This window comes from Curcuma longa, chromosome 1 (genome assembly GCF_044706935.1).
Source record: "Curcuma longa cultivar G26 ecotype Majalengka, Jawa Barat chromosome 1, ITB_CL_G26_1.1, whole genome shotgun sequence".
NCBI lineage: Eukaryota > Viridiplantae > Streptophyta > Magnoliopsida > Zingiberales > Zingiberaceae > Curcuma > Curcuma longa.
The window spans coordinates 1155462-1181863 of NC_133861.1; the positions used below are offsets into that span (position 1 = coordinate 1155462).

Genomic DNA, 26402 nt, shown 5'->3' on the forward strand with positions numbered 1-26402 from the left:
CTGAGAATGCTAGCAAGAAGAATGGTTTTGGAGCAAATACACAAATTTGGATCATGCGTCTTGCCAGCCTAATTGGCGTGCTCGTCGCTCCCAAAGTATTGTTATCTTCTTCTCCTTTCTTAGGGAAGCTTCAGCTCGTTCTCTAGCCTCCTCACATATCTCAATTGCATCGACGCACTTCTCGGTCTCTTTTTGGTATTGAGAAGCTGATTTATTGGCGTCGAGAAGGGTTGCATTCATGTGGTTAGCGTGTTCCTCAGCAACAGCCTCTTGTAGCTTCACTTCCTCTATGAGGAGATCCACAAACTGTTTCTCTATCTCTTAGCTGAGTTCAGGATCATCTTTCCTGCAATCTTCAATGTAGATGAGTGTCTTAGATAACCACAACAGTTAACATTCATGAAGATGGATGTAAACAAGATCAAGAGCCATAGGTTATGGTGGACAACAGTGCCAAGAGCTATGGAAATTGACAAGCGAAAGCAAATAAATGAAACATGCAACATAAAGACCATCTTTTTATTTCAGAAACTGGACAACAATTCCAGTTTTTCCCCTTCTCCATAGACCTTCTTCTTCCCCTCCGACGGCTCTGACTCATCTCTAAATAGCTTGTTCTTGAGGATGGCCTCCTCGGCGACGGCTCTGAGCTCCACCAGCGCCTTCCTCTCGGATTCCTTGAGATCCGACAAGAAGTTGCTCTCCTCCCTGAAGGACAAGACCTTCTCCACAACCGGACCACCCTTCTCGTTCTTCACCTCTGCTGCAATCGCATCCTTCTCTGCTTCCTTTTCAACCACAGCGGAAGCTCGAATTGAGAATCGGCCGCGCTATTTTGGGAGAGGCGGGATTTTATTTCGGGATTTCGTTTCGGCCACGATGGAGGATGAACAGTGAAACTCCTCGCCACGTCGGCTGTCACGCACGGAGTCGCGTAAACTCATCGCGCAGGATATCAATCCTGTATATATATATATATAACCAATAAATACCTTACTCAAGTGAAATGAGATTATGTTAATCAAGGAAGAAAGAGATTAAAAAACTTAATTAATAATAATAAAATAAAATAAAATATATTTAAAAATAGATAAAAATAAAATAAGGGATCAAGTCTGAAGATGTAAAAACATCAATATATCCGATATACTTTAGTGGAACAAAAACTTAATTATTGTTACTGCTTAGTTTAGTGATAAAGGAGTTAATTTTTTTTTAAAAAAATTACAGTTGATGTGCAAGAGGTTGAATTCTTATAATGACATTGTCGAAAAGAATTTATAATCCTATCACTTTTACTTGGAAAGAGAAGAATCATTTAATTTAATCAAGACCAAAAAATAATTTTCAATCAAATTAAATTATTGAAGTCAAAGTATTAAATCAGTTTTACATTGTTAAAAAATAATTTAATTAGATATTTTATTTATATATTTTTAAAAAATAGTTTTAAAATAAAATATATTTTTATCAAAATTGTAGAACTCTTAAACGTACAATTTTTTTAAAAAATATTATTTAAAAAATCTAGACTTGTTGAAAACTTTCATTAAAAAACTTTATAAAATCAAGAAAAATAATTGTTTGAAAAATTATTGCTCCTTTTCCTCCTCATTTTCGATTGGACTCTGCCTCTTTGTCATTGGGACGAAGTGCATGACTAGTTAAAAGATGAACAACTTCTCTACAAAATATCTTTTGACTTTTTATAAAAGGAGGCATTTAAAATTTTGAAGAGCGCTTAATTTCAAAAATATCTTTTCTATCTTTCAACGCTAAATTGTAAAAAAACAAATATTTTAAATCGAATCAAATTAAACCGACCTAAATTAAAGAGTTTTGTATAAAAATCATTCATAACCTTAAAAGCTCAATTTTTTTTTAAAAAAATAAGTATATCATTAAATTCATAATGATGATGTCTTAAATTTATTCATTTAAAAAAAAAGAATTTTAATAAAAAATTTAAAATTCAAAGATACAGAAGACGATTAATAAAAAAATAAATTAAAGAAAGTTAATAAAAAAAATTTCTTCTTATTTTAGATAGATAATTAAAACAGAAAAATTAAAACAGAAATATCAAAAATTAAATAACTAAAAATAAAAAATTTATTTTAGTGTTGTTTTAGTTAGCATTACCACCTTGGTGCTAATTTCATCATAATATCACCATATTGATATTGATTTCATTAAAATATCATCACTTTGATGTTGATTTTGTCAAATCAACATCACCTCAGTGCTAATTTCTTTAAAGCAACACCACCTTAGTGTTGATTTTATCAAAGCATCACTACCTATATAAATTTTTGAAAAGAGATTGTGTACGATTAGGAAGACCTTGAATTTGAAACTTTAGGATGTAATGAAACTAAGGAGCTCTACAAAAACCTACAAGACTTGGATTGGATCCTATTGGAGATGTTTAAGATCATCAATAGATTTTGCTCGAAACTAATTGATAGACCTAGATAATTTAGAATTCTGAAACTTAGACATGGAATTGAGGAGAGTGCAAAGAAAGTAGATATGTGTACAATCCTAATTTTAAAACTCCTACAAAAAGTTATGAGTCTGCGTTGGTTGAATTTTTAAAAACAATTTGTGCAAGGTTAAGAAGGCCTTGAATATGAGATTTTAGAGTACGATAAGACTCAGGAGCATTGCAGAAATTTATAGAACTTGGATTGGGTCCCATAAGAGTTATCTAAGACTATCAATGAATTTTACTCAAAACTCGTTGATGGACTTAGAGGATTTAGAATTTTGAAACTTGGACATGGAGTGCAAGAGTAGAGTGAAAAGTAGGTAGATATAGTGTGCAACCATAGTTTTGAATCTCCTACGTGATGTTATGGATCCGTATCAATTGACAAATTGGCTGAATTTTTAAAAATAAATTGTGCATGGTTAAGAAGACCTTGAATCTGAGACTTTAGAGTATGGTAAGACTGTGGAACACTATAAAAACCTACAGGGCCATCAATTGGTTTGTTTGAAACTCATTGATAGACCTAGATGATTTGAAATTTTAAAACTTGGACATGAACTGAAAGAGGAGAATATAGAGAAGGTAGATATAATATGCAACTCTAATTTTGAGCCTCCTATATGAAGTTATGAGTATTGGTTTCGAAGGATGGGGACTATAGTAGTGCTAGTTTAAAGATTAACACCATTGTATTGGAGACATCACAATATGGTGCTAGTTTCAAAGGATTAGAACCATTGTGGTGCTGTTTTATAAAGATCAACACTACTATGTTGGAGAAATCACAAATAGTGTCGTTGGTTTAGAAAATAGAGGACAATTGTGTAGGATCGAAAAAGCACTAGGAGTGTGAATAGTGCATGTCGCTTTTCGTTTTAAAACTCTTCTCTTTTGAAAATGTTAGAGTAAGATGTAGTAGAAAAATACAATCGCACACGTACTCATTTATTTTTACTTGGTTCACAACCTTCGACTACTACTTCAAAGACCGCGCTCCCCTTGGATTGCTTGCGATTAAGCAATCATTATCATTTTCCCTTTCGAAGAACTCTTCGGAGGTAGAGAAACCTTTCACAAAAGTAAGGGTATGGTAATAAGTGGTTACCACTCCTATTAGAAATGAAGGCACAAGACAAGCAATACTGGCAAGCGTAGAGATATCAAAACAAAGCTTCATTGTTGGAGTAGCACAACATGGATGACTTGATTTGAGCATGAATGAAGACTTAGAAGCTTGTGAGTTGATGTTGAAAGTCTTCTGGTCAAGCTTCTTTTATAGGATTCTATTAGTCGATCGAACCACCCGTTTAGTCTACCAATCCCCTCGATAACTGATATAGATCTGATCTATCGGTTGATCGCTATACAGGTTCAGTCTACCAATCCTACATTTTACCACTGTCATGTCACCACATCAGCATCTTGACGTCGATCCTCTATCCACATCAACTTCGCAACCCTTATTCTTGACTATGCAAACTGTCACGTTAGTATTGGTGTAATTGACCTCCAAGGTTTTGATGTTTGTTTGATAATATGTTTAATGAAGTTTAGTCAAGGTTGACCTAATCAAGAGAGAAGTCTAGTCAGGTCAAGGTTGACTAGATGACTAGCAAAGCGAAAAGTCTAATTAGGTCAAGGTTGATCGGATGACTGACAAAGGTAAGGTTAACCGAATGCTTGGAAAGAAGAAAACCTCTAAGGGATTGAACCTTAGGTAGTGAGAAGTTTTGGATGAGTGAACTCCAAGCAAGAGAAGACTATTAAGGGAGTGAATCTTAAGTAGTAAGAAATCTTTGAGGAGTGAACTCTAAGCAAACGAAAAATTCCAAGGGAGTGAACCTTAGATAGTGAGAAGTCTTTAAGAAGTGAACTTCAAGCAAGTGTGGTCGAAACAAGATTTTCGATCGATCGTGCGTGGTCAACGAGACCAACATATTTGGATGATTTAAGTATAGTATTTTGTATTATTACTTTTATCATATTGATGTGTCCCAGTTGGGATAAAACACCTAGGCGATAGTCTGATTAAGAAACCAACACCGAGTTCAAAGTCGAGATCAGATAGTCTTATCAGAATAAAATCATGCATGTATAAATTATTTTTAACTTTGTTTTGTAGGTTTATATATAGATATTGTGCTAACTTTATTTTATAGAAAAAATAAAGTTATCCAAAATTAAAGGGTTTAATCAACTGAACCCTTTGGTTCAGTCGACCGATCCAACTAGGTAAGCACATATCAGATCGCGATCAAGTCCAAATGGAAACAGAGGTTCAGTCGACTAATCAGGAAGTTCAGTCGATTGATCAGGAGGATCAGTCGATCGAACATATTTGAAAAGTGTAGATCGGATAAGATTGAATCGGTTAACAAAGAAAATTCTGGGGATCAGTCCATTGATGAAGAGGATCAATCTACTGATCAAGAGGATCAGTCAACTTGACAACGAATTTCACAGGATTGATTGGATCAGAATGAAGCACACAAGGCAAGATAAAGATTCAGTCGCTTGGAAGGTTTAGTCAACTGAACAAGGTTAAATCGACCAGATGAGGCCTATAAAAGAAGTCTCAGGATTCGAGACTCTGCATCCATTCCTTTCATCGACTCATCTCTTCTCTACTGTTCCAATCCGTGCAAGTACAACTATTACGACATCAAGAGGCTATTCGACAACCACGACAAAACTATGATTTAAAAGTTGTTGGTATATTATTTCTTTTAGTACTTGCATTCATCTTAAAAGGGAATAGTAGTTTTGTAATATCTCCCTCATTCCTTGTACGCATGCTCTTCTTCTCCGAAAGTTTTCAGAGAGAAGATTTTTAGTGCATTTCTCATTCGTATATGATCCAAGAGATCATGGGCCTTGTAGTAGCAGTAGCTGAACTGTGAACCAAGTAAAAAGAAATTATATTTTTGTACTTTATCTTACTTTTATTTTTCCACTACGACTATGTCTTTGTGTCTATTTTCATAAAAGAAAATAAAGTTTTCAAGGCGCAATATTCACCCCCCTCTATCGCATATTTTGGTCCTACAGTCAGTATGTTGATCATTATCTTTTGTCACGTCAGCACGTCAAGACTTATCCTTCGACACATCAGTACTTCGAGACTTATCCTTGTCTATGTTAGATGCCACATTAACACTTTGGACATCTCAACTACAAGTCGCATATTATGCCACATCAGCATCCGATCAACTAGATTGACTGTTCGATGGCCTAGACCATTAGGTTGGCTGGTTAATCTATTCAGTCTCCCAAACTCTTCAAAATAAAGTTAGTACAAATGCAAGTTATATGAGAGCTAAGTTGTGATAGTCAACGAACTTTCTGATCTCAACTTTGGAATCCGAGTAGGACCCCTTAATCGAATCGTCTCCTAAGGTTGTCCCTATAATGAGGACTCATCCTTACTTATTATTCTTTTCATTAGAATCTCTTAACTCTAGAAACTTACCTTAGCTTATCTTATGTCAAACATCAAGTCCATCTAACCTGTTTGAGATTCCTTTGCTTGACGTCAGATCCCTTGACCCACTAGGTTTTCTTTTGATTCGATGTTTGATCCTCACTGATCCATCAAGTCTGTCCTGTTAGATGTTAGATCCAGCTGACCCATTTGGACTTTTTATTTGGTGTTTGATTTTCTTGATCCGCCAAGACTTGCTTGCCTAATATCCGATCCACCTGATCTATTAAGGTTTTCCTGTTAAGTTTTTGACACTTAACTAAGTTTATCAACCCACAAGATAGTTTAACTTTAAACCTTTATCAACATAAAAAAATCAAGTTTGATTATGGTGCTCCTTATACCAACATAATATAGTGTTGATTTTCAAAATCAGTACTAATGTATAGACAAATCACAACACAGTGATGCTAATTTTGAAAGATTAAAACCTGTGTGATGTTGTTGTTTAAAGATTAGAATCAATGTGTTGAAGAAATCACAATACAGTAATATTGATTTTGAAGGATCAGGATCATTGTGGTGTTGTTTTATAAATGAGTAATGATTCTCTGCATGAAAACCCAGCAGAAAAATGCAGCAGGACAGACACAGGCATGGCAGTGGGGCCCACCTGTATGCAAGTGGGACCCAGCCCTATGTGTCTGTCCTGCTGCATTTTCCTGCTGGGTTTTCATGCAGAGAATCATTACTCTTTATAAATATCAACACCACAGTGTGAGAGAAATCACAACACAAAGGTGTTGATTTTTGAAAACTAGTATCATAATGGTCTGGATCTTTCAAAATCAGTATCACTGTGTATTGATTTCTCTAACATGGTAGTGTTGATATTTATAAAAAAAGTACCACACTGGTTATGATTCTTCTAAATCAGCACCACTATATTGTGATTTCTTTAACATAGTGATGTTGATCTTTATAAAACAACACCACAATAGTCTTAATCTTTCGAAATCAATACCATTGTGTTGTGATTTTTCCAATACAATAGTGTTGATCTTTATAAAACAATATTACTATAGTCCGATCCTTGGAAACCAACACTCATAACTATTGATGCAATTGATCTCTAGGGTTTTGAAGTTTGTTTGATAACATATTTAATGGGGTCTAGTCAAGGTTGACTTAACCAAGTGAGAAGTCTAATTAGGTCAAAGTTGACCAAATGTCTAGTAAAGAAAAAGTCCAGTCAAATTATGGATGATTGGATGTCTAGCACGGGAAAAGCTCAAGTAGATCAAAGATGATTCGATGTTAGGCAAGAGGAAAAATTCTAAAGGACTGAATCTTAAGTAGTGAAAAGTTTTGAAGCATTGAACTCCAAAAAAAAAAAAAATTCTAAAGGAATAAACCTTAGATAATGAGAGATTTTGGAGGAGTGATCGAAATAAAATAGTAATTCCTGCTTGAATTGCTATCTGATTATTCATTCACCTCTGTAAGAACATAGTGACTCTTTATGATGCCCCTAAAGGTTTTTTTGTTCATGGAAGGCATCATATAAATTTAAAATCTATACCACGAACTAATTACATCCCACGATTATACCTACTTGTGTGATGAAGAAGATGAGGAACAGAGACGAGATGTGTTAATTTGCTATACCTAATTTGCATTTGCAGGTGCAGGTTGACCCCAGTGCTTAAGCACGTCTTCCCAGTCGCAGTACTTCTCGGTACACACGTGGCGACGTGGGTCTGTGACGTTGCGGGTCCAGTGCCGGTCGGGGAAGTTGGCCTTCTCGGCCTTGCGGCGGTTGAACTCGAGCCCAGCCTTCGTCACCGTCTGCAGCAGGCAGTGCCTCTGCAGCTCCTCCGGCATGGCGTCGTGTACTCTCCACCACGTGGCGTGCGCCTCGTCGCTGGCGAAGCTCCGGTACAAGATGGAGTTCCAGTTGCAGTCGTAGTCGCGGAAGCAGAGCCAGGGCTTGATTCCAAGGTAGTGGAGCACGTAGATCCCCGGCGACTCCGCTGCCAACAGCTGCGTCTTCTTGACCTTGGTGGCCTCCGTGTCGCCCTCCCAGAAGTGCTTCAGGAAGTTCATGTAGCGGGGGACGCGGTGCCACCACGTGAAGATCTCGTTCAGGTACCCCTGGTCGCCGCCGTTGTACGACGTGATCTCGTGCACGTGCTCCATCAGCAGCTGGAAGGTGCACTCGCTCGGCTCCACCACCATCACGCCCGAGTTGAACAGAGTGGCGTCGTTCCCCGTCGCCGCGATCTCGGGCATGCCGAAGAGGAAGTCGATGTTGCGGAGGACGAGGAGGTCGGCGTCGATGAAGATGACCTTGTCGTACTCAGTCAGCTGCCACAGCCGGAACTTGCTGTAGTTGTACTCATTGTAGGCGTGCTTCTCCGCCTTGGGATTGCGGATGCGCTGGATGGTGCGCACCTTCCACCCTGCGGCCTCGAGGCCGTGTCGGTGCTGGTCGCTGATGGACTCGTCTACCAGGATGACCAGGTCCCGCGTGGAGCCGGCCATCCGGATGCTCCGGGCCGCGGCGATCGCGCCGCACACATACACCTCCGCCGAGTGGAGGATCGTCGCGAACGCTTCTCGAGCTCCCGCCCCCGTCTCTGGGCGCACTGCAAATTTGAGAAGATGAGAATTTGAGACCGAAACCAAGAATTAATTTCGATGATTATTTCTGAATCTCTCACCTTCTGCTTTCAGCGGCACTGCAAGTTGACAAGACCCGATCGGAAGCAGCAGCTTCTGCTGTAGTGCAGGTGCGTCAGCCTTGTAAAGCCAAACGTTGCCTTCGTGCTTTACGAGGTTCTTGCAACTGAACAGATTGGGAATCGGGAAGCACTCGGTGACAAATAGTACATGCGCCGCCGGATCTCCTCCGGCCACGGCGAGCTTCGCTGCCGAAAGCTGCAAGTGTAACCTCGCCACATCTCTCGACCAACCCTCGGATCTCCGGCAAGGCAACTTGACGGCCACAATATCAAATCTGGATCCCGCTTTGACTCTGGGGTCAGGAAGCGACGGGCAGGCAGGCACTTCGCTCTCCTCCTCCTCGTCGATCCATTCCGGGTAGAGAACCTCCCAAGTGATGCTTGTGTTCGCGTAATCGAGCTGGACCACCGTGAACTCTGCGCGGGGCAGCGTCTGTCTCCAAGAATTGGCCTCTGTATGGTTAAAGTTCAGCAGCCCAATTCGGAGATTTTGCTGTCTGCCTTCGAGATTTTGCAGCATGCTCTCTATCTGTTGCCACTCAACTTCAAGATTCGACACATATCGAGGATCTGAGAGTGTTTTCTGCCAGACTCTCCCAGCATCTACAAATCTAGAGCTGCATTTGACACCAGAATTTGCTTTAATTTTTCTTAATGCAGCAAAATTTTCAAAAGTATCAAATCGCAGATGTTAAAAAAAGAACCTGAAATTCGATTGTCGGAGTTCATCATTGGGGGAGATTGGAGAGTAGACCAGTGTTAACGCTGTGCAACATGTAATAATTAGCAGGGCGAGTTTGAGTGGCTGAAACCTGCAGCTTGGATTTCTGTCTGCTAACGTCACTCTGTTCTTGTCTTCTCCTTTGTACTCTCTAAGCTTCATCTTCTTTTTGCTCTCGTCACTGAATGAGAGAGAGGTTCAGAAATACCACTCGCTAATTTAACAAGTATAACTGAATTATTGTGTAACCTACTTGCACTGAATTCCATCACTTCATAATTCAACAAACAACATTAAATTCCAAATCTACCTTTCTCAGATGCTATTCTTCGCTCATTTGTTTGAATTTATCTCTCTTGTTGAGAGAATTGGCAAATCACCAACTACACCAGCAAATCATTCTGATAAAGATCTTGATAAAGAAACCTGAAACTTGTTCAAAACAGCTAAGTCTGATGAATGCCAGTCCATGTGCGATTCGTTTATCTTACTCGGCCAACTCAGGATTGGAGATGCAAAGCTCTGCTGTTTCTTGGAAGCATCGTCCAGGAAAATGACTAATTTAATTAAACACACAAAACGATTCAAACAGGGAATGGCGTCCATGTGCAGACCTTGCCCTTACGGTGTGTTTTTCCAAGTCAAAATGAATTAGTAGAAGATTTGTATGGACGGCCATTTAGGCAATTACAAATCTTCTCTTTGTTTTCGCAATTTAGCAGACTAAAAAGCAAGAATTAGTTAGGATTGACGAAATCATGTTCAAAACCACACTTCATGATCGAGTTTTCGTGCTCAAAGTTACCTTGCTCAATCTAATCTATGGCTGCTTTCAACAAATTAATACAAAATTCCCAGGTTCTCATAAGTTAGGCAGAGTTAGATTTGACGAGTCAAAAGAAGTTAAGTACTAGAGCAGATTCCTTCGATTACCAAGCAGGAGCCCAGGACTAGGGCTGCTTGAGTTTCTAATACACTTGTTAACAGAAAGACCAATGAGTAAAAGGATTCCAGCATAAGTACTGAATGATATTCTTCTGCAATAAAGTTGGAATCCGCTACCTAGCGGCCCCACGATCATTTATGAAGAGGTAAATCGAGAATTTACAATTGATCACGACGCAAGAAGGTATTGTACTTGAATGATATTCGAAACAAACAGATGGAAACTAGACAATCATGGCGATGGTTGATTGAACTCTGAATAATTCCCATCATTATTTTCCTCTGATGTGACTCCATCCATGGTAAAACAAGGGGAAAATCGAAGAAACAGAACAAGGAAGGGAGAGAGTACCCGTGGCTGCTCTATACACCACCAGAAGCATTGGGGGAGAAGAGCATATATAAAGACGTGTTTATAAAAAAAACTTCTCCTCCAAAATAACATCTAACAAGCTTCATAATTAACAGATAGACGAGGAAAAACAAAGCAGGGGCAACAAAAAAAGAAAAGAAAAGAAAAGAAAGGAAATCAAAGTGAATGAATACCTTGGTTCAAGGAAGTCGAGGGGAATGATCGAAACGCCTTTCATACTACTCAGTGAGATGCAGGGGAAGTCTTCGTCTTCTCCCCTTTGAGCAGTCTCAAGAACTCAACTCGATCTAATCTTTGCAGGTCGTGGATGAGAATCTGATAATATCATGGAAAGCACAACTTTCAGGAGGACTACTTAAAGAAGAGCAGGATAATAAGAATACAACTGGAACGCTCCGCGTCGTTAGAACTCGAACCATAGAATATAGGATATGGTCCAACAAGTAAATATAAAGCATATAAAATTCAAGGTTTACTGAATTACCCTACCTTCTGTTGATGATAGAATATGCCAAACTTGAGGGATAAGCAGTCAGAGGAACGGAGAACTTGAGGGATTCATATCCATCTAACTGATACGACAAAGGTAGGGACAACTACAACGATATGGATACATTGTTTTCTTCTTTTTTTTGTTCTTTGTAAGCATTTACTGCACGGAACTTGTTTGGTATGGAATTAAATAAACTTCCTGTCCTCGAATTCCTGGTGTCATTCCATAGCAAGAAAGCAGCATATTATTGTATTTCTTCTTATCACTCCATTTTTGTTTTTGTGTGTGAAAGAAAAAGAACCGATGAGATCATGAGTCTTGACGAATTAAGCATAATATAATTTTGGCATTAAACATACGTTAATGATTAAGGAATAACCACCAAGGCATTGGGCAATAGTTTTCAGAGATTAAAAGATGCTTAAACCCTGCAACTTGCCTGTAAATTATAACTTGTTTAGCACTATGGTGGTTTGGTAACTAAGAATTGGACTTATAGCTAGGCTGTCGTTTCGTTTCCGTTTCCGTTTCCCTTGGGCAAGGTCAAAACTCGGCGACGCGTCTTCAAGACTCTAACTCCTTGCTGTTGGGCGTGCGATTACGTGTGGAAGTCGATGATCTCGTTGTAGGGTCAGTCGGTGCTTTTCCAAGAAGGCAGTCTGTTCATGCCTGCCGAATTCTCCAGCTCCATCAGCACCTGCAATATTCGTTCATTCATTAATTAATTTTTGTTTGAGGAACATGAGCACGAAGGAGATGGAGTTGCTTGAAGGGGCAATAATTGGGGAGAAGAGGAAGGCGAGGAGGGGAGAGTATAGTCAATTGCAAGACAATCAAGACAACGATTAAGACATGCTACGTGGGGATGCAACTTTTCGCTAGCTAGGTTGGAATGAAATGGAGATGGGTCCGAATTAGGAGCATATGGGGGGATGAGGTCGACTGAAAGGGCCATGGCGTACGACGACTTTATTGCGAAATGAGCAGGATTAGAAAACTACGTTAGTTAAAGGCTTGCATGAAGGTTCTTATAGATCATGATAAGAGGTCACTGGATTTGGATGCTTATTTTCCTCGACCTTTTTTTTCGCTGATACAGACAATCATGCGAGTCTATCTCATATCTAACGATGCTCAATGATCCGGAGGTTATTTAAATTTAGGACTTGATTAAAGTAGGTAACATGTAGTATTCTAATTAGAAAGAAGTTGGATGGTCTTCTCAACTCAAATCTGTTAAGAAGCTAGATCATTTCTCTTCAACTCAGATTCGTTAAGAAGTCAAATCATTTCTCCCTAACTGAGATCCGTTACATAAAGAAGTCATATCATCTTTTTATAATTCAAATCCGTTATAAAAAGAAGTCAGATTGTCTCTCCTTAACTCAGATCTATTAAAAAAAAGAAATCGAATCATCTTCCAATCACTCATATTAAAATAGTTAAAAGTGTTCTAAATCTAGTATGAAAAAAAGACTTAGAATCTCAAGAGAGAAGTTAGCCGACTTCAAGCGTATACGTGATCAATCTAATTATTTATGACATCAGTAACAAGGGGTCATATGAAATGTTGTAAAGTTATAACAATAGTTATAAAACTCAAATGAAATGTTGCCTAGTTACATATATTTATATATAAAAAAGATAATTATTGATTACTTATTTGAATAACTGAAGGTTGCGATTTTTTTTATGAAAAGATTTGAATAGTTAGAATTAAAGGGAAAAGACACAGTCATTAAAAGAAGACTTCCATTAATGAACAGAGAGGTTCACTCATTTCTATAAAAGACATTTCATTTCTTTGATCGAAGGTATGTTATCTCTGATATCATAGCAATATTTCATATTCTCCATTTATTTTTCTATTTTACTCTAACTTGAGCGTCGACGGGATAACATTAAGATGCACCTTGACCATATTCCAATCTCTTGCTAAGTCTTCTTAGAGATAATTGACACCTTCAACCGAGTCTTTCAGTTCCAATTGATAGTAGTAGACGTAATGAGATAATTATAAAGATAGGATATGATGAGCTACTTGTAATTGAATGTTTTAAGTAATATAATTTTTGTTGGTGCAATCGACCTCCAAAATTTTGATGTTTGATAATATATTTGTGTTCAGTCAAGGTTGACCAAGTAAATGTGTTTAGTGGGGAGATTATTGGTACAATTGATTCCCAAGAGTTGATTCAAACAGATCAAGATTGACCAAATACTTGCAGATGGGTAGAACCAAGTAGGTCAAAAATGACTGAATGTTTGTAAGTGAGAAGTTCTAATAAGTTAAGGTTAACTTAAACAAGAGTGAGAAGTCCTAACATGTCAAAGATGATCAGATGTCTGACAAGAAAAAAATTCAAATAGGTCAATGGGATTGGATGCTTGACAAAAAAAAAAATCTAAAGGAGTAAACCCCTAAGTAGTAAGAGGTCCTAGAGGAGTGAATTTCAAATAAGAAGAAAATCTCAAAGGAGTGAAAGAGAAAACTCCAAGTACTAGGCATTATATGTATATGCTTAATTTTGTTTTGCAGAAAGCTAACCAACAGTGGTCCAATCGACCCAACGATCCAAGTGACCGAAATATATATATGCGACTAAAAAGGATCAGGTAAGATCAGATCGGGATCCGAGCAAGACGATCAACTGATCAGAGTTGACCAAATTCTAGGCGATTGGAGTTGGTTAAGTGACCAGAAGTGCAGATATGATATTCGCGAGGATTAGATCGACAGCTAAATCAACGAAAGTCCAAGCGCCCAGAAGACTTCAAGGTCACTAGATAGGTGTCACGTCAGCAGCTCGATAAAGAACTATAAAAGGAGGGTAGAGACTCGAGGATTCATCATCATCTACTCTCATTCTCAACTCTACTGCATGAAAGTTCTCATGTCCTCTTCATATATGTGATCCAAGAAGTTCCAGGATGACCGTTGCGCATTCAAGATTTCCAAATCAAATCTACTTTTTGCATTTGTACTTGCTTTATTCTCGTATCCATTTAATTATGTTTTAATTGTTTGTTCTCCGTCACGTAAGGTGTTTAGAAAGAGAAAGTAATAATGCTCGTGTTCAAAATATAATCTTGGATATTGTAACCCTAGAAGGTTAATTGTGAACCAAATAAACAACCTAGTGTGTATCTTGTATTTTTGTTTTTATTTATCTATTCTACTGCATATTAACGTATAGACAAGAACGACACAAGAAATCAGAAAAAGAAAGAATGTTATTCATCCCCCACCCCCGGTTGTGCGTCCCCTATCAATGTTTACAAAAAAAAAAAAACAATGGAGCAATCGATAGAAATATTTTACATCAAATATAAATAGAATGATTTAAATGGAGAACATCATATCTTTTTTATAATCATACGATACCTATAAAATCTAAAATGAAATTTTGTAAAATAACGATTAAATATACTGTATTATGTGAAGTTTAATATTGGATTATGAAACAAACACACAAGCAAAAAATGAGTCGCAAGATGAGAATGTGAGAATGTTTAAGTAGATGTGAGAATATATATGTATGAATAAAATAAAATATAAAAATATTAGAAAACAAATTGAGATGGTATTTATTGAAGAAAAATCCTAAAAAAACAGTTTAAAATGTGAGAGAGTCCATATAACAGTTTAATTGTTATTATTGTAACACCTGTTTAGCAAAAACTGACTTATCCAAGATTAATTTGTAGATTAATTATAATGAACAATTCATTTTGATTGCTAATAGTTGCGATAATAAAAAAAAAATCTGCATCTGATAATGAGTTATCTATTGATTATTTCTAAAGTAGATGACATTCCATTATTATACAAATGACCAAACATGGACTATGTAGGATTTAAAGGCTTTGACAAGATAATCTACCTTCCACAACTGTTTCAACTGTTTCATGATCCCTAACTAATTTCAAACTCCCAGCTGGGCTGTTGCTACAAAGATGCTAATCTGACATGGGGAAATCACGGTCAAATAATTGGATCTACTAGAAACAAATATTCCAGCCCAAGCTTTACCATGGTACCTTGATTAAAGCATATCCAATAATTGGAGAGTGCCTCAAAGTAGCACCTTATACTTTGATGCTTGTTTCATTTAGCCGAGGTAAGTGCTTCCCTCGGGCTTATGGCATTTGGAATATATAAATGCTCAACATCACTGATTCTGAAAGAACTATCGAATAAAAGATCATATAGTTCCTTAATTATTAGATACCTCACGATAACTTCAGTCCTGCTTTCTTGCGTTCTGGTGGAAAAGAGAAATTGTTCCTCCAACATCACCTCACAATATTCAACCCAGGAAACAAATACCAATGCTGTTGCACAAGGAAAAATAAAATAGCTCATTTCATGGATCTGAAACTCTATTGCTGGTTAAACAGTAGTAGGCTTGTAGTCAATAATGAGAACGTTCTCCAGTGCAGGGAGAAATATATTAGCAAATTCCACATGAGCTGGGTGTGCAAGATATTCTGATATGCCTTCCACACTCTCAAAGGTTGTTTCAAATACATGGGTAAACCCTTGATGCAGGTTCTCAACGCTCACATCCTTTCCCCTGGTAAAAATTTTTACACGTTAACATATATTTATAGAGGTAGTTAAGATTCGATGCATCCGTGTTTACAAACTAGGAATATGCACAAGCCTTTGTGGCATGACAAGTAAAATTTGTCAAGCTGAAATTCTAGCATAAGTCAACATCAAAATTGTTTTAAAAAATGTTAATATAAAACCAAAAAAAACAAAATATATCTAGTTTGATGCTGGTAGAGCTCAAACTCAAGTTCATACAAATCTCAAACTCTAATTAATAAATTAATGAACTTATTGAGCATGCTTTAACTATATATTCAAATAAGTTTGGATATACTGAAGCTACAACCCATTCTTGCTTCAAAGAAACCCCTAGAGACAGGTTGATCTACATGCCTCACAGTGATCATGTGACGTTTCTCCAACAGGATGCATTAGAGGTGTAAGTGGATCAAAAGCATCTTAAACTAAGTCTACAGTGATTGTTCCAGAAATATATTAAAACAATAACATCATCTCTATTTATGGGGCCAATGCAGCAGGATTATCCTAATTTCATAATTAGGAGAGATCAATTGGCAACTAAAGCATAGTACATGTTGGCCTATGCAATTGCATTCCACCTTTTGCTGAAATGTTGACCTATGCAATCCCCACGGGATGCCCAGTTGGTTAGAGAGTGACAGACTTACTACCATGGGACAAGGAATCAATTTTAGGCGGACGAATGCCCTCGAGGAAAAAAACTCCTCCCACCTCCTATCTACTTGGCGGTCGGCTATAAGTTGACCTTGTGATTTACCTCCTTGCACATAACCTGGGGACGGACTGTGAGGGGCGCCTAGAGTGAGCGTAATCACCTTTTGCTACAATGTTGACTAATGCAATTTATCAAGGTGTTTATTCCTATAGCATACTCAGTAGGAAAAAAGATTGATTAAATTAGTTCCATTAAAAAGGCAAGTAAATGATATCAAGGAATGAAGGAACCTACAAGAGGCAGGCAGAGATTAAGCATCTGCCCTCCTTGTAAGGTTAATGAAGGCTCATTAGAATTTCCCGCCTTTCTTTAAGGTTTGGTGAACTTGCCACGTTCCAAGTGAGCCCTTTTCCATGACTGAGAACGACCATGTCAATGACAAAACAACTCCATCGATATGTTTCTCGTGACGGTAAAGGATTATGCCTTAAGTCACTAGACAATGCTGATAAGATTCACACATGTACTCATAGGAATGTAAGAGTATTACAATAATAAGGAATAAAAAGTAAGGGATATGTAGTGGTTCAATACCTCATAGAATCACTCTTGAACCACTCTTGTAGATACATTTGAGCATTCCCATAAAATAAATTTTATTCTCTTTTAATTGTAATACTCTTACATTTCTATGAGTACAATGTGTAACTCTATTATTAGCCTTCTTTAGTGACTTCATAATCCTTTACCGACATGAGGAGAAGTTTTCTAGAAAATAACTTCATAATACCACTATTTTAGATATATGCCTTAGATACTAATATGTCTAATGTAGTGGTTCAATACCTCTAGTAGCATATAACTAATTTGAAGGTAAAAAAGTAAGGGATAGTTATCAATAATACTGGTAGGAGAGCAAAGAGCCTCCTAAGAAGCCAAACAAACCGAGCAAGATAACAGAAGAGAACTATGCATATGGTGCAATCTCTAATAAGCAAGGGAACCTGAATCATAGTGGTCAATTAAAGGATGACACACTTTCTTCCTCTAGGAGGGTTGACTCAAATTTCAATATCAATAATAATGGTTATATCAATCGTCAGTTCTAGAAATACTCAACTCTAAAGGATTGATGTGTGTAAATCATACATATGTTTTCGGTTGTTATTTAACGTGCATTTATTGCATTACATGACATAAATTTCTAGCATTTGTATTCATTTCATTTTTTTAGTTCAGATGACTGTAGTGTGTGGTTTATATTGATAAGAAGTGAAGATCTTGATATTGGAACATGCTTAGAAACAAAAAGCTAGGAAAACATACGACAGAATGATCTACAACTAGCCCGTGGTAGCCACCACGGCCGTGGATCATCCAAGGGTGCCAAAGGAGCATCAACCAGAGCAACAACAACAATCACGACCTGACCGTGGCACCTACCACAGTCATGGTCCATCTTGAATTTTTAACGAGAGCACCACAATATGCACCACAACCTGCCCGTGGTGGTACGTTCCACAACTATGGAGCTTCAAGACCACACCCCTTGTATTTTATGAAAATTATAGACTTTTTGGGAAATTATGTTAGGGTTGCCCTACTTTTTAAGAAATTGACTCTAAAACTATTAAAAGAAGCAAAGGACGCGGCTACAAGGCATCTGGTGATTAGGGAGGGATATCCCGATCTCGTGACAGGGATCGAGGAGGACATTGTTTCCACAACATCAAAAGAGCTACGACATCAATGACTTGTTACTCTAAGGTCATGAAATAGTTTTTTAAATTCTAGGATTAGAGAGTAACTCAATCTTAAGTTGACAATTGGCATTTGTGATTTCTCTCTTTTATTAATGATATATTTGATTTTTGATTCAATTTTAGCATTTTAGCATGCTTAACATGTTGATGTATTAACGTACGTTAGCAAATATATTAGAGAAAAGAGAAAAGACCGAGAGGTGAACTCAAATCTCGGATCTATAGAACTGGACTTGAAGGTTTATTTATGAAAGTAGTTCAAACTTTCTCGAGGATACCATTGGTTGTTACATAGCGTAAAGGATCTACCCCGATTAGATTACCATGAAAATAAGAGTCACGTTAAGGTAGATATATTAGTACCCCAGTAAAGTTTTGAGGTGTGGTCAAATAAGTTTGAAATTAGATCATTATTATATTTGATGCGTGTATCTAAATGTACAGAGACTTAGGAGAACACACGTAATCCAGATAGCGAACCTTAGCAGAAAACGCAAGCGAACGAGAAAGATGACACGAGAAAGGAACCGACGGACTCAGTGCATCCGAGGTACGAGGAACTGCGAAAGAATACTCCGGCGGAGCGAGAAGGACGCACTAGAGCGAGCCGAAAGGGCTCGATGAATCTGATGGACAAGAAGCTAAAAGGAAGACTGTGCAAGACGACCAAGACAGAACGGAGGAGGAAAATAGTCAACACGAGGTTGACCATTCTAGGCATCTAGAACTATTCCAAGCGCCCAGACTCGCCGGACTCCAGGCGTCTGGATCCATTCCAAGCACCCCGACGTCCAAGGGCCCGGATCCATTCCGAGAGCCTAGATATCCATCCCAGATTAGCGCGAGCCGTTGCTGAGGTGGATCAGGATAAATTCCACATCAACGGAATTCAAGCACTTGGATTGTTTCCAAACGCCCGGATCGCAAGAAATCATCCAGAGCCGTTAACGGACCGTTGCCGGAGTGGATTGGGTTCAACGAATCCAAGCATCCGGAAGGCTTCCAAGCGCCCAGAACTGCCACATCATCACAACGGTCAGATTGAGGTGAATGTTATAAATAGACTGCAACTCGAAAAAGAAAAAAACACACTCGATTTTAATTGTTTTCATTCAGTTTGTTTTAGTGTTTACGCTCAACCATTATACGAGGTTTCTCCGCCTCCGGATAATCTCCAACAAAGAGATTTTAAGTAGAGTTATTCATAGTCTTGGACTAACAACTTGAGGGTTGTAACTAAGTAAATTTTGTGCCTCGTATTTTTTTATGTTATATTTTGTTTAATTAATGTGGGTCCTTGCTAAAACATTAGCAAGAGAAAAAAATGTTCTTTTATTGCAGGTCGTTATTCACCCCTCCCCTCTAGCGATCCACGAACTGCTTCCGCTGCACCAACAATTGATATCAGAGTCAAACCGCTCAGAAGGACTAACCACCAACTCAGCAACTAGATCTGGAGGAATGGTCGGATCAAACATTCACCCACCAAAGTTCGAGGGCGAATTCACAATTTGGAAAAAGAAAATGAAGGTATTTTTTAAAACAGATTTTGAAATTATGATTTGTATTAAACATGGTTTCGAAGCCCCCAAGAACGAGGATGGAGAAGAAATCGATGAACTATGATGGACCAAGAAACAACAAGATGAATTCACGACAAATGGTAAGGCTGAATTCCATCTATTAATTGAGCATGCTTTAACTAATTTGAAGGTAAAAAAGTAAGGGAGAGTTATCAATAATATTGGTAGGAGAGCAAAAAGCATCCTAAGAAACCAAACAAACCGAGCAAGATAACATAAGAGAACTATGCATATGGTACAATCTCTCATAAGCAATTTAATAGGGAACCTGAATCATAGTGGTCAATCAAAGGATGACACACTTTCTTTCAATCTACGAGGGTTGACTCAAATTTCAATATCGATAATAATGGTTATATCAATCGTAAATTCTAGAAATACTCAACTCTAAAAGATTGATATGTGTGAATCATACATATACTTTCGGTTTTATTTAACATGCATTTATTGCATTACATGAACATATTTTACATAAATTTTTAGTATTTGTATTCATTTTATCTTTTTAGTTCAGATGACTGTAGTTTGTGCTTTATATTGATAGGAAGTGAAGATTTTAGCATTGGAGCATGCTTGGAGACGAAAAAGCTAAGAAAATACATGACAAAATGATCCATAACTAACCCGTGTTAGCCACCACGACCGTGGATCATCCAGGAAGTCAAAATTGCCAGAGGAGCATCATCCAGAGCAACAATAAGAACCACGGCCTAACCGTGGCACCTACCACGATCATGGTCCATCTTGAATTTTTGATGAGAGCACCACAGTATACACCACAACCTGTCTGTGGTGTGTTCCACGATCGTGGAGCTTTTAAGACCGTACCCCTTGTATTTTATGAAAATTCTAGACATTTTAGGAAATTATGTTAGGGTTGCCCTACTTTTTAAGAAACTAACTCTAAAATTATTAAAGGAAGCAAAGGAGGCGGCTACAAGGCATCTAATGATCAGGGAGGAATCTCCCTATCTTGTGACAGAGGATCGAGGAGGACGTTGTTTCCACAACATCAATGGCTTGTAACTCTAAGGTCATGAAATAATTTTTTTTAATTCTAGAATTAAGGAGTAACTCGATGTTAAGTTAACAATTGACGTTTGTGATTTCTCTCTTTTATTAATGATATGTTTTATGCTTGATTCAGTTTTAGCATTTTAGCATGCTTAACATGTTGATATATTAGCGTGCGTTAGCATATATATTAGAAAAAAGGGGAAAGACTGAAAGGTGAACTCTAATCTCAAATCTATAGAACTATTGTTCACCAAAGTAGTTCAAATTCTCTCGAGGATACCATTGGCTGTCACAGAGCATAAATGGTCTACCCCAATTCGATTACCATGAGAATAGAAACCGCATTAGGGTAGATATATCGGTATTATCCAAGAGAAAACATCGGTTGTCTTAGGATAGATCACTTTCAAGCATGATTTAACATTGTGGTAAGAGAGGGAGTCAACTAAATTGTCAACAATCATCGTGATAAAATCAAAGTCCCAAGATTGTCTCTAAAACTAATTTTCCCATTGCTTTTAATTCAGCTTTCTTAGTTTACTTGCTTTCACAATAATTCCCTCATTTGATCTGTCTAGATAGCCTTCTTTTGCATGTAAAATGATACTCCACAACACGGTCCTAGAGGACAATATTTTTACTACTTGATGATGACTGTGCACTTATAATTAGCACGCATCAAGAATCATATTTGTTGGTGCCCCGAGTGATCCGGTGTAACTTTGAGTTTTTGATGTTTAGGTAAAGTGTTTAAATTAGGTCATGCTTGTTATATTTGATGTGTGTGGTTGCGTGTGCAGGCAAAACAGGAATATATATAGAACAACTCTGCAGTAGTGAATTGGCGTAGCCAGGTCGGTATCTTGATGGCTCAAGAAGTCCGTTAAGATCAAAGAAGCATGAAATGGGGACATCTAGAGAACTGCAAGACAAGGAGCATCAAGGTAGCAAGGACAATTGCTGAAGGAAGCAAACTTCAAAGGCAAAGGCGTGAAGGATGACATAGAAAGGAGCCAAGGGCTTGGGGCCTAAATGAAGAGGAGGGAATGTGGGGCCTAAATGAAGAGGATAACGGTAGAATTCATCTTACATGGACTCAATCTTAGGAGGTCATAGTCATAAGTTACCAGTAGTCGACTAATATTGAAGAGTAGTCTACTGGTATCGAAGACTAGTTGATTAGCTACTGAGAGACCCAATCTCTCAAATGGATTCGAGGTTTAAGGATTTAGTAGACAACTGAAATATGTATTTCAGTCAATTGGTGAAGCAGTCAATTGGATCCAAGGAGGCAACGAACAAAATAATTCAGTTCATGGTTAAGTAGATTGGGTAATTGAATAATGGGATTAGTCAATTGTTGAAAAGTTTCTAATCAACTAATGCCCATGTGGAATACAGTCAAGAGCCTTTTTGAGAGACAAACGGCTAGATCGCGATGAACAGTCGACTAATGGTGACATACCAATCAACTATCGGGCAACGAATAGATCTTACAAGAAAGGATTAGAAGGATATAAAAGGAGGCTCAGTTCGAGGTTTGAAGGCTGGCAAAATTGTATTGGTTGAACACATTTAGAAGTCAAGTACTCCCACTCTAAGCTTGTATTCTTTGTGATTGTAAGAGATTTCTCCACCTCCAGTGATTAAGAAGGAAAATGTTAGCAAACTTTTCAAGGAGTGATCTATCAACTATCATAGGTCGTGGAATAGGAGCTTAGGGAATTACCAAACACATTAAACAAATACATATAATCGTATAACCTGGCCACCAAAAGCAAGAGTTTTCGTAGAATCACACTTGTAAATGAGCTATGAGAGTTGCGTAACTTGTATCCATGGGGGATGAGGGTAGAATTCAACTTATGTGGACTCAATCTTAGGAGGTCGTAGTCACTGGTTACTAGTTAATTGGTATTAAAGATCAGTCGGCTAGCGACTGAGAAATCCAATATCTTAAATAGATTCAAGGTTTAAGGTTTAATAGTCAATTGAAATGTGTATCTCAGACAATTAGACTCAACGAGCCAACGAATAGAATGATTTTGTTCATGGTTGAAACAATTAAGCAATTGACTGATAGGATTAGGCAATTTTTGAAAAATTTCAAGTCGACTGATGCTTATTTGGAATGCAGTCATGAGCCTTTTTGAGCAACAAATGGTCAAATCGCAATGAACAGTCGACTAATAGTGACAAACCAATCATGCTGACAACGGATAAAACTTACAACAAAGGATTCAAAGGGTATAAAAGGAAGCTCGGTTAGAGGTTTGAAGGTTGGTGAAATTGTGTTAGTTAAACACATTTAGAAGGTTTATACCCCCACTCTAAGTTTGTATTCTTTGCTATTGTAAGAGGTTGCTGCACCTCCAGTGATCGATCGAGAAGGAGAAAGTTAGCGAGCTTTCCGAGAGTGATCCATCGACTATCATAGGTCATGAAATAAGAGCTTAGGGGATGTCCAAACATGTTAAACAAACACGTATGCTTGTAAGTATTTGATTCTTCTTTATGTTAATGATTTGCTACGAATAATCGTATAACCTTGCCACCATGAGCAAGGGTTTTCATACAATCACACTTGCAAGCGCTTGCTCATCATTCACCCCCCTCTACCTAAACCATCGATTTTCCAACGATTTTAAACTCAATTGGGTCTTGTTCGACCTAACTATCATAGACTTAACTATAAAGCCACAAGACCCTTTAAGTGGGTCTCTAACTTGCTACGATTCATTACATTAATTATAAGAATATTACCCAATTTTTAAGTTATATTCTATCTCTTCACTAGACATGTATCGTCATGTTTTCTGCAACAATTAAATTCATGCTTGATAACAACTACAGAGTAATAAAGTATGCTCTAATAAAATTAAATACTATAGCATGAAGCAAAAGATATCTAAGCATGGTAAGAATAACATAACATGTACATAAACATGCAGAGTCTAACAACATACATACAAAGATAATACATTGACAAAAGAAAACACTCAAATAAGGATCGGCGAAATCCCACTAGGCTAGCCACTAGGTTATGGTTCAACTAAAATTATAAATCATGGTTAGGCTCAAGCTTTTGATGAGTATGTTTATCTCAAAATTATGGGTGATTTTGCAGGGCATAAAATACCCAAAACCTCCTTCCTAGAGTTAGGATGCAAACCTCTCTCATTGCATTATTTGACAATAAGGGTGGTTTCGGTATTACAACCACATTTGCTCCAAAAAAAAGTTCAATTTGACCCAGAAAATGCAATCATCTAAATCATTTAGATGGATCTATCAGTGGTTTTATGGTAGCTGGAATCCTGAGGATACCAAATAGATGGTACTACAGTGATCTTAACCCCAGTAGTTTATGGTATTTGGAAAGGTTGTGAGGAACTTTAGAACGGAGAAACAATTCATATTTACTCATGCAAGAATGAACTGGAATGCTGATTCAATCCCACAGTTCCTTTAAGATGGTGAAAAAGAAAACAGTTGGATGATGATAGTTGTCTGACATATCAAGACTTCGGGCCTGATAGTAGAAGATGTACCACTAATTCACAGTACATCTACCAAACAGCAGATGTAAACTCAGAAGGAAGATTAAAGTCAAAAAATACTTTGACCTAAGAATTCCCATTGAAGGAACATCAAAAAGGGGGTGATGCCACAGGATAAAGTAAACCATACTAGAGAAGCTTCAATGGGCAAAGGTAAGATGAAATGCTATAACAGAATATATAATGAATTAAATAAAACAACAATCGCTGAAGAGGTCCTTAAGAGGGGAAATAGCTAGAGATAAACATTTTAGCAAAAGATTAAGAATAGCCTAGTGAAAAACCTAGGGTGAAAAGAAAAAAAATTACATAGCTCTTTTGCTTACTGAAGAAGATAACTAATAGAAAAGAAAGGAAAGATAGAGGTTTAAGATGGAAAAAGGAACTACACATGTTTCAACAACTTCAACATTGGAATTTAAGAATATAGTATGAAATGCAAGACTCCAGAAAAATTTTGACAGGTTTTCATCATATCTTTTGATAAAAAGCTACTTAGCGATATAAATTACGGAATCAAAGTCAAATAAGTAACAGTCTTTTGGTAAGAATAACAAGGTGTTTGCCTTGGATATGTATACACACACATACCTTTCTCTTTAAAAATTCATTAGATTCCTAGATGGTGCCTAATTTTCAGAAACCTTAAAAAACTTGGCTAGCGCTACATGATGCATCAAATGTCATTGTAGTGAGAAAAGTCGTGACTTGATGGTTAATATATATATACACATACCTTTCTCTTAAAAAATTCATTAGATTCCTAGATGGTGCCTAATTTTCAGAAACTTTGAAAAACTTGGCTAGCGCGCTATATGATGCATCAAATGTCATTGTAGTGAGAACAGTCGTGACTTGAAAAATGATAGAGGCTTATAGGCCTCATTATGATGATTATGAACAAACGTTATAGGCAGGCCTGATCTCCAACATGGGAACAATCCACCCCATTGTGATATAGAATTCTCCCTATAAGCAATCTAAGAAACCAAATAAATCCAACTTGTTTGAGTTGAAATTTTTCCTTAAAAGCATGCTAAAGTGCAGACTCACATTTTGGACTCAAATAAGCTAGATCTCTTTGGCCCAAATTTGAGAAAATCCATGCCAATGTCGAAACTCATACAGCTGGCAGAGATTTAAGGAAATAGAAACAATGTAGCTGGACGAATCTCAATATTCCATAACAAATCACGAGGAAAAAACGAAAAGACGCAAATTGAATACGCTCGAACACCAGCTGCTTAAGCGATCGAAAAGCAGAATAGGGAAGGGAGAAACCACTGGAAGGCCTTCAAAGAGGGGACGAGGGAGACGAGGTTGGCGTAGCCCTTTATGAGTTCGTCGATCGCCGCAGGGGAGAGATCCTCCTTGAACTTGGCCAGCAGCAAGTGCTTCACAACCACTGCAGTCTCCGCCATCGCGACTTCTCTAGTCTTCTCCAAGACGCCGCTTACGCTGCTGTGATCGCCCGATCATCCGTTATTATAACGCCATTATTAGCGTTATGTTATGCACGCCATCTCCACGTTGTGGTCGACCATCCAGGCCAATCACATGCAGAGCACGTGGATTGGTTATGATCGATTAACATTGGAAGAAAAGGAACCAGGCGGATTCTTACAAAAGAAAAGGAACCAGTCTACGAATCTTCAAATTCAGTAATAAATTATTTATTATTTATTAATTTTCTAAAATTATAACTATAAATTTTTATTTTTTTATTAAATTGCATAAAATTATAGTAATTTATATTTCTTTTATAATTTTAATTTGTTCGTGTTAAAAATTTAAACAAATAATATGTTTGATCAAACTCCATTTGTTTGCAACTCTACCTACTTCATTCTTATAAGATTAACAAGGAGTTAACAAACAACTTTTTTTATTTCAAACTTAATTTTAAAATATTTTAAGAAAAAATTTGGCTTAAGTATATAATTATGTTATGGAAAATATTTAAAAACATCCGGTTATAGTTAAAAATAATTTATTTTCACAAATATAATACAACAACAATAATAAATTTTTAT

The 26402-nt window shown here is 37.4% G+C and overlaps 2 protein-coding genes across 3 annotated transcripts; both read right to left on the reverse strand.

The window, feature by feature from the left end:
* Nucleotides 1-7357: 7357 nt before the first annotated feature.
* Nucleotides 7358-11102, reverse strand: LOC141831531 (UDP-glucuronate:xylan alpha-glucuronosyltransferase 1-like). Of its 2 annotated transcripts, none has more exons than XM_074718910.1 (4): nt 10872-11102; nt 9364-9561; nt 8639-9276; nt 7358-8563 (listed from the first exon to the last, which is right to left on the reverse strand). In XM_074718910.1, the coding sequence occupies exons 1-4, from the start codon at nt 10913-10915 to the stop codon at nt 7584-7586; spliced, it is 1860 nt and encodes a 619-aa protein (XP_074575011.1). In that variant the 5' UTR covers nt 10916-11102; the 3' UTR covers nt 7358-7583. The 2 variants fall into 2 exon arrangements, with proteins under 2 accessions (XP_074575011.1, XP_074575020.1); XM_074718919.1 differs by lacking the exon at nt 10872-11102 and adding an exon at nt 9691-10436.
* A 4252-nt stretch (nt 11103-15354) lies between these two features.
* Nucleotides 15355-25847, reverse strand: LOC141846137 (stress-response A/B barrel domain-containing protein HS1). The gene is made up of 2 exons (XM_074734134.1): nt 25651-25847; nt 15355-15768 (listed from the first exon to the last, which is right to left on the reverse strand). The coding sequence occupies exons 1-2, from the start codon at nt 25788-25790 to the stop codon at nt 15585-15587; spliced, it is 324 nt and encodes a 107-aa protein (XP_074590235.1). The 5' UTR covers nt 25791-25847; the 3' UTR covers nt 15355-15584.
* Nucleotides 25848-26402: the final 555 nt, after the last annotated feature.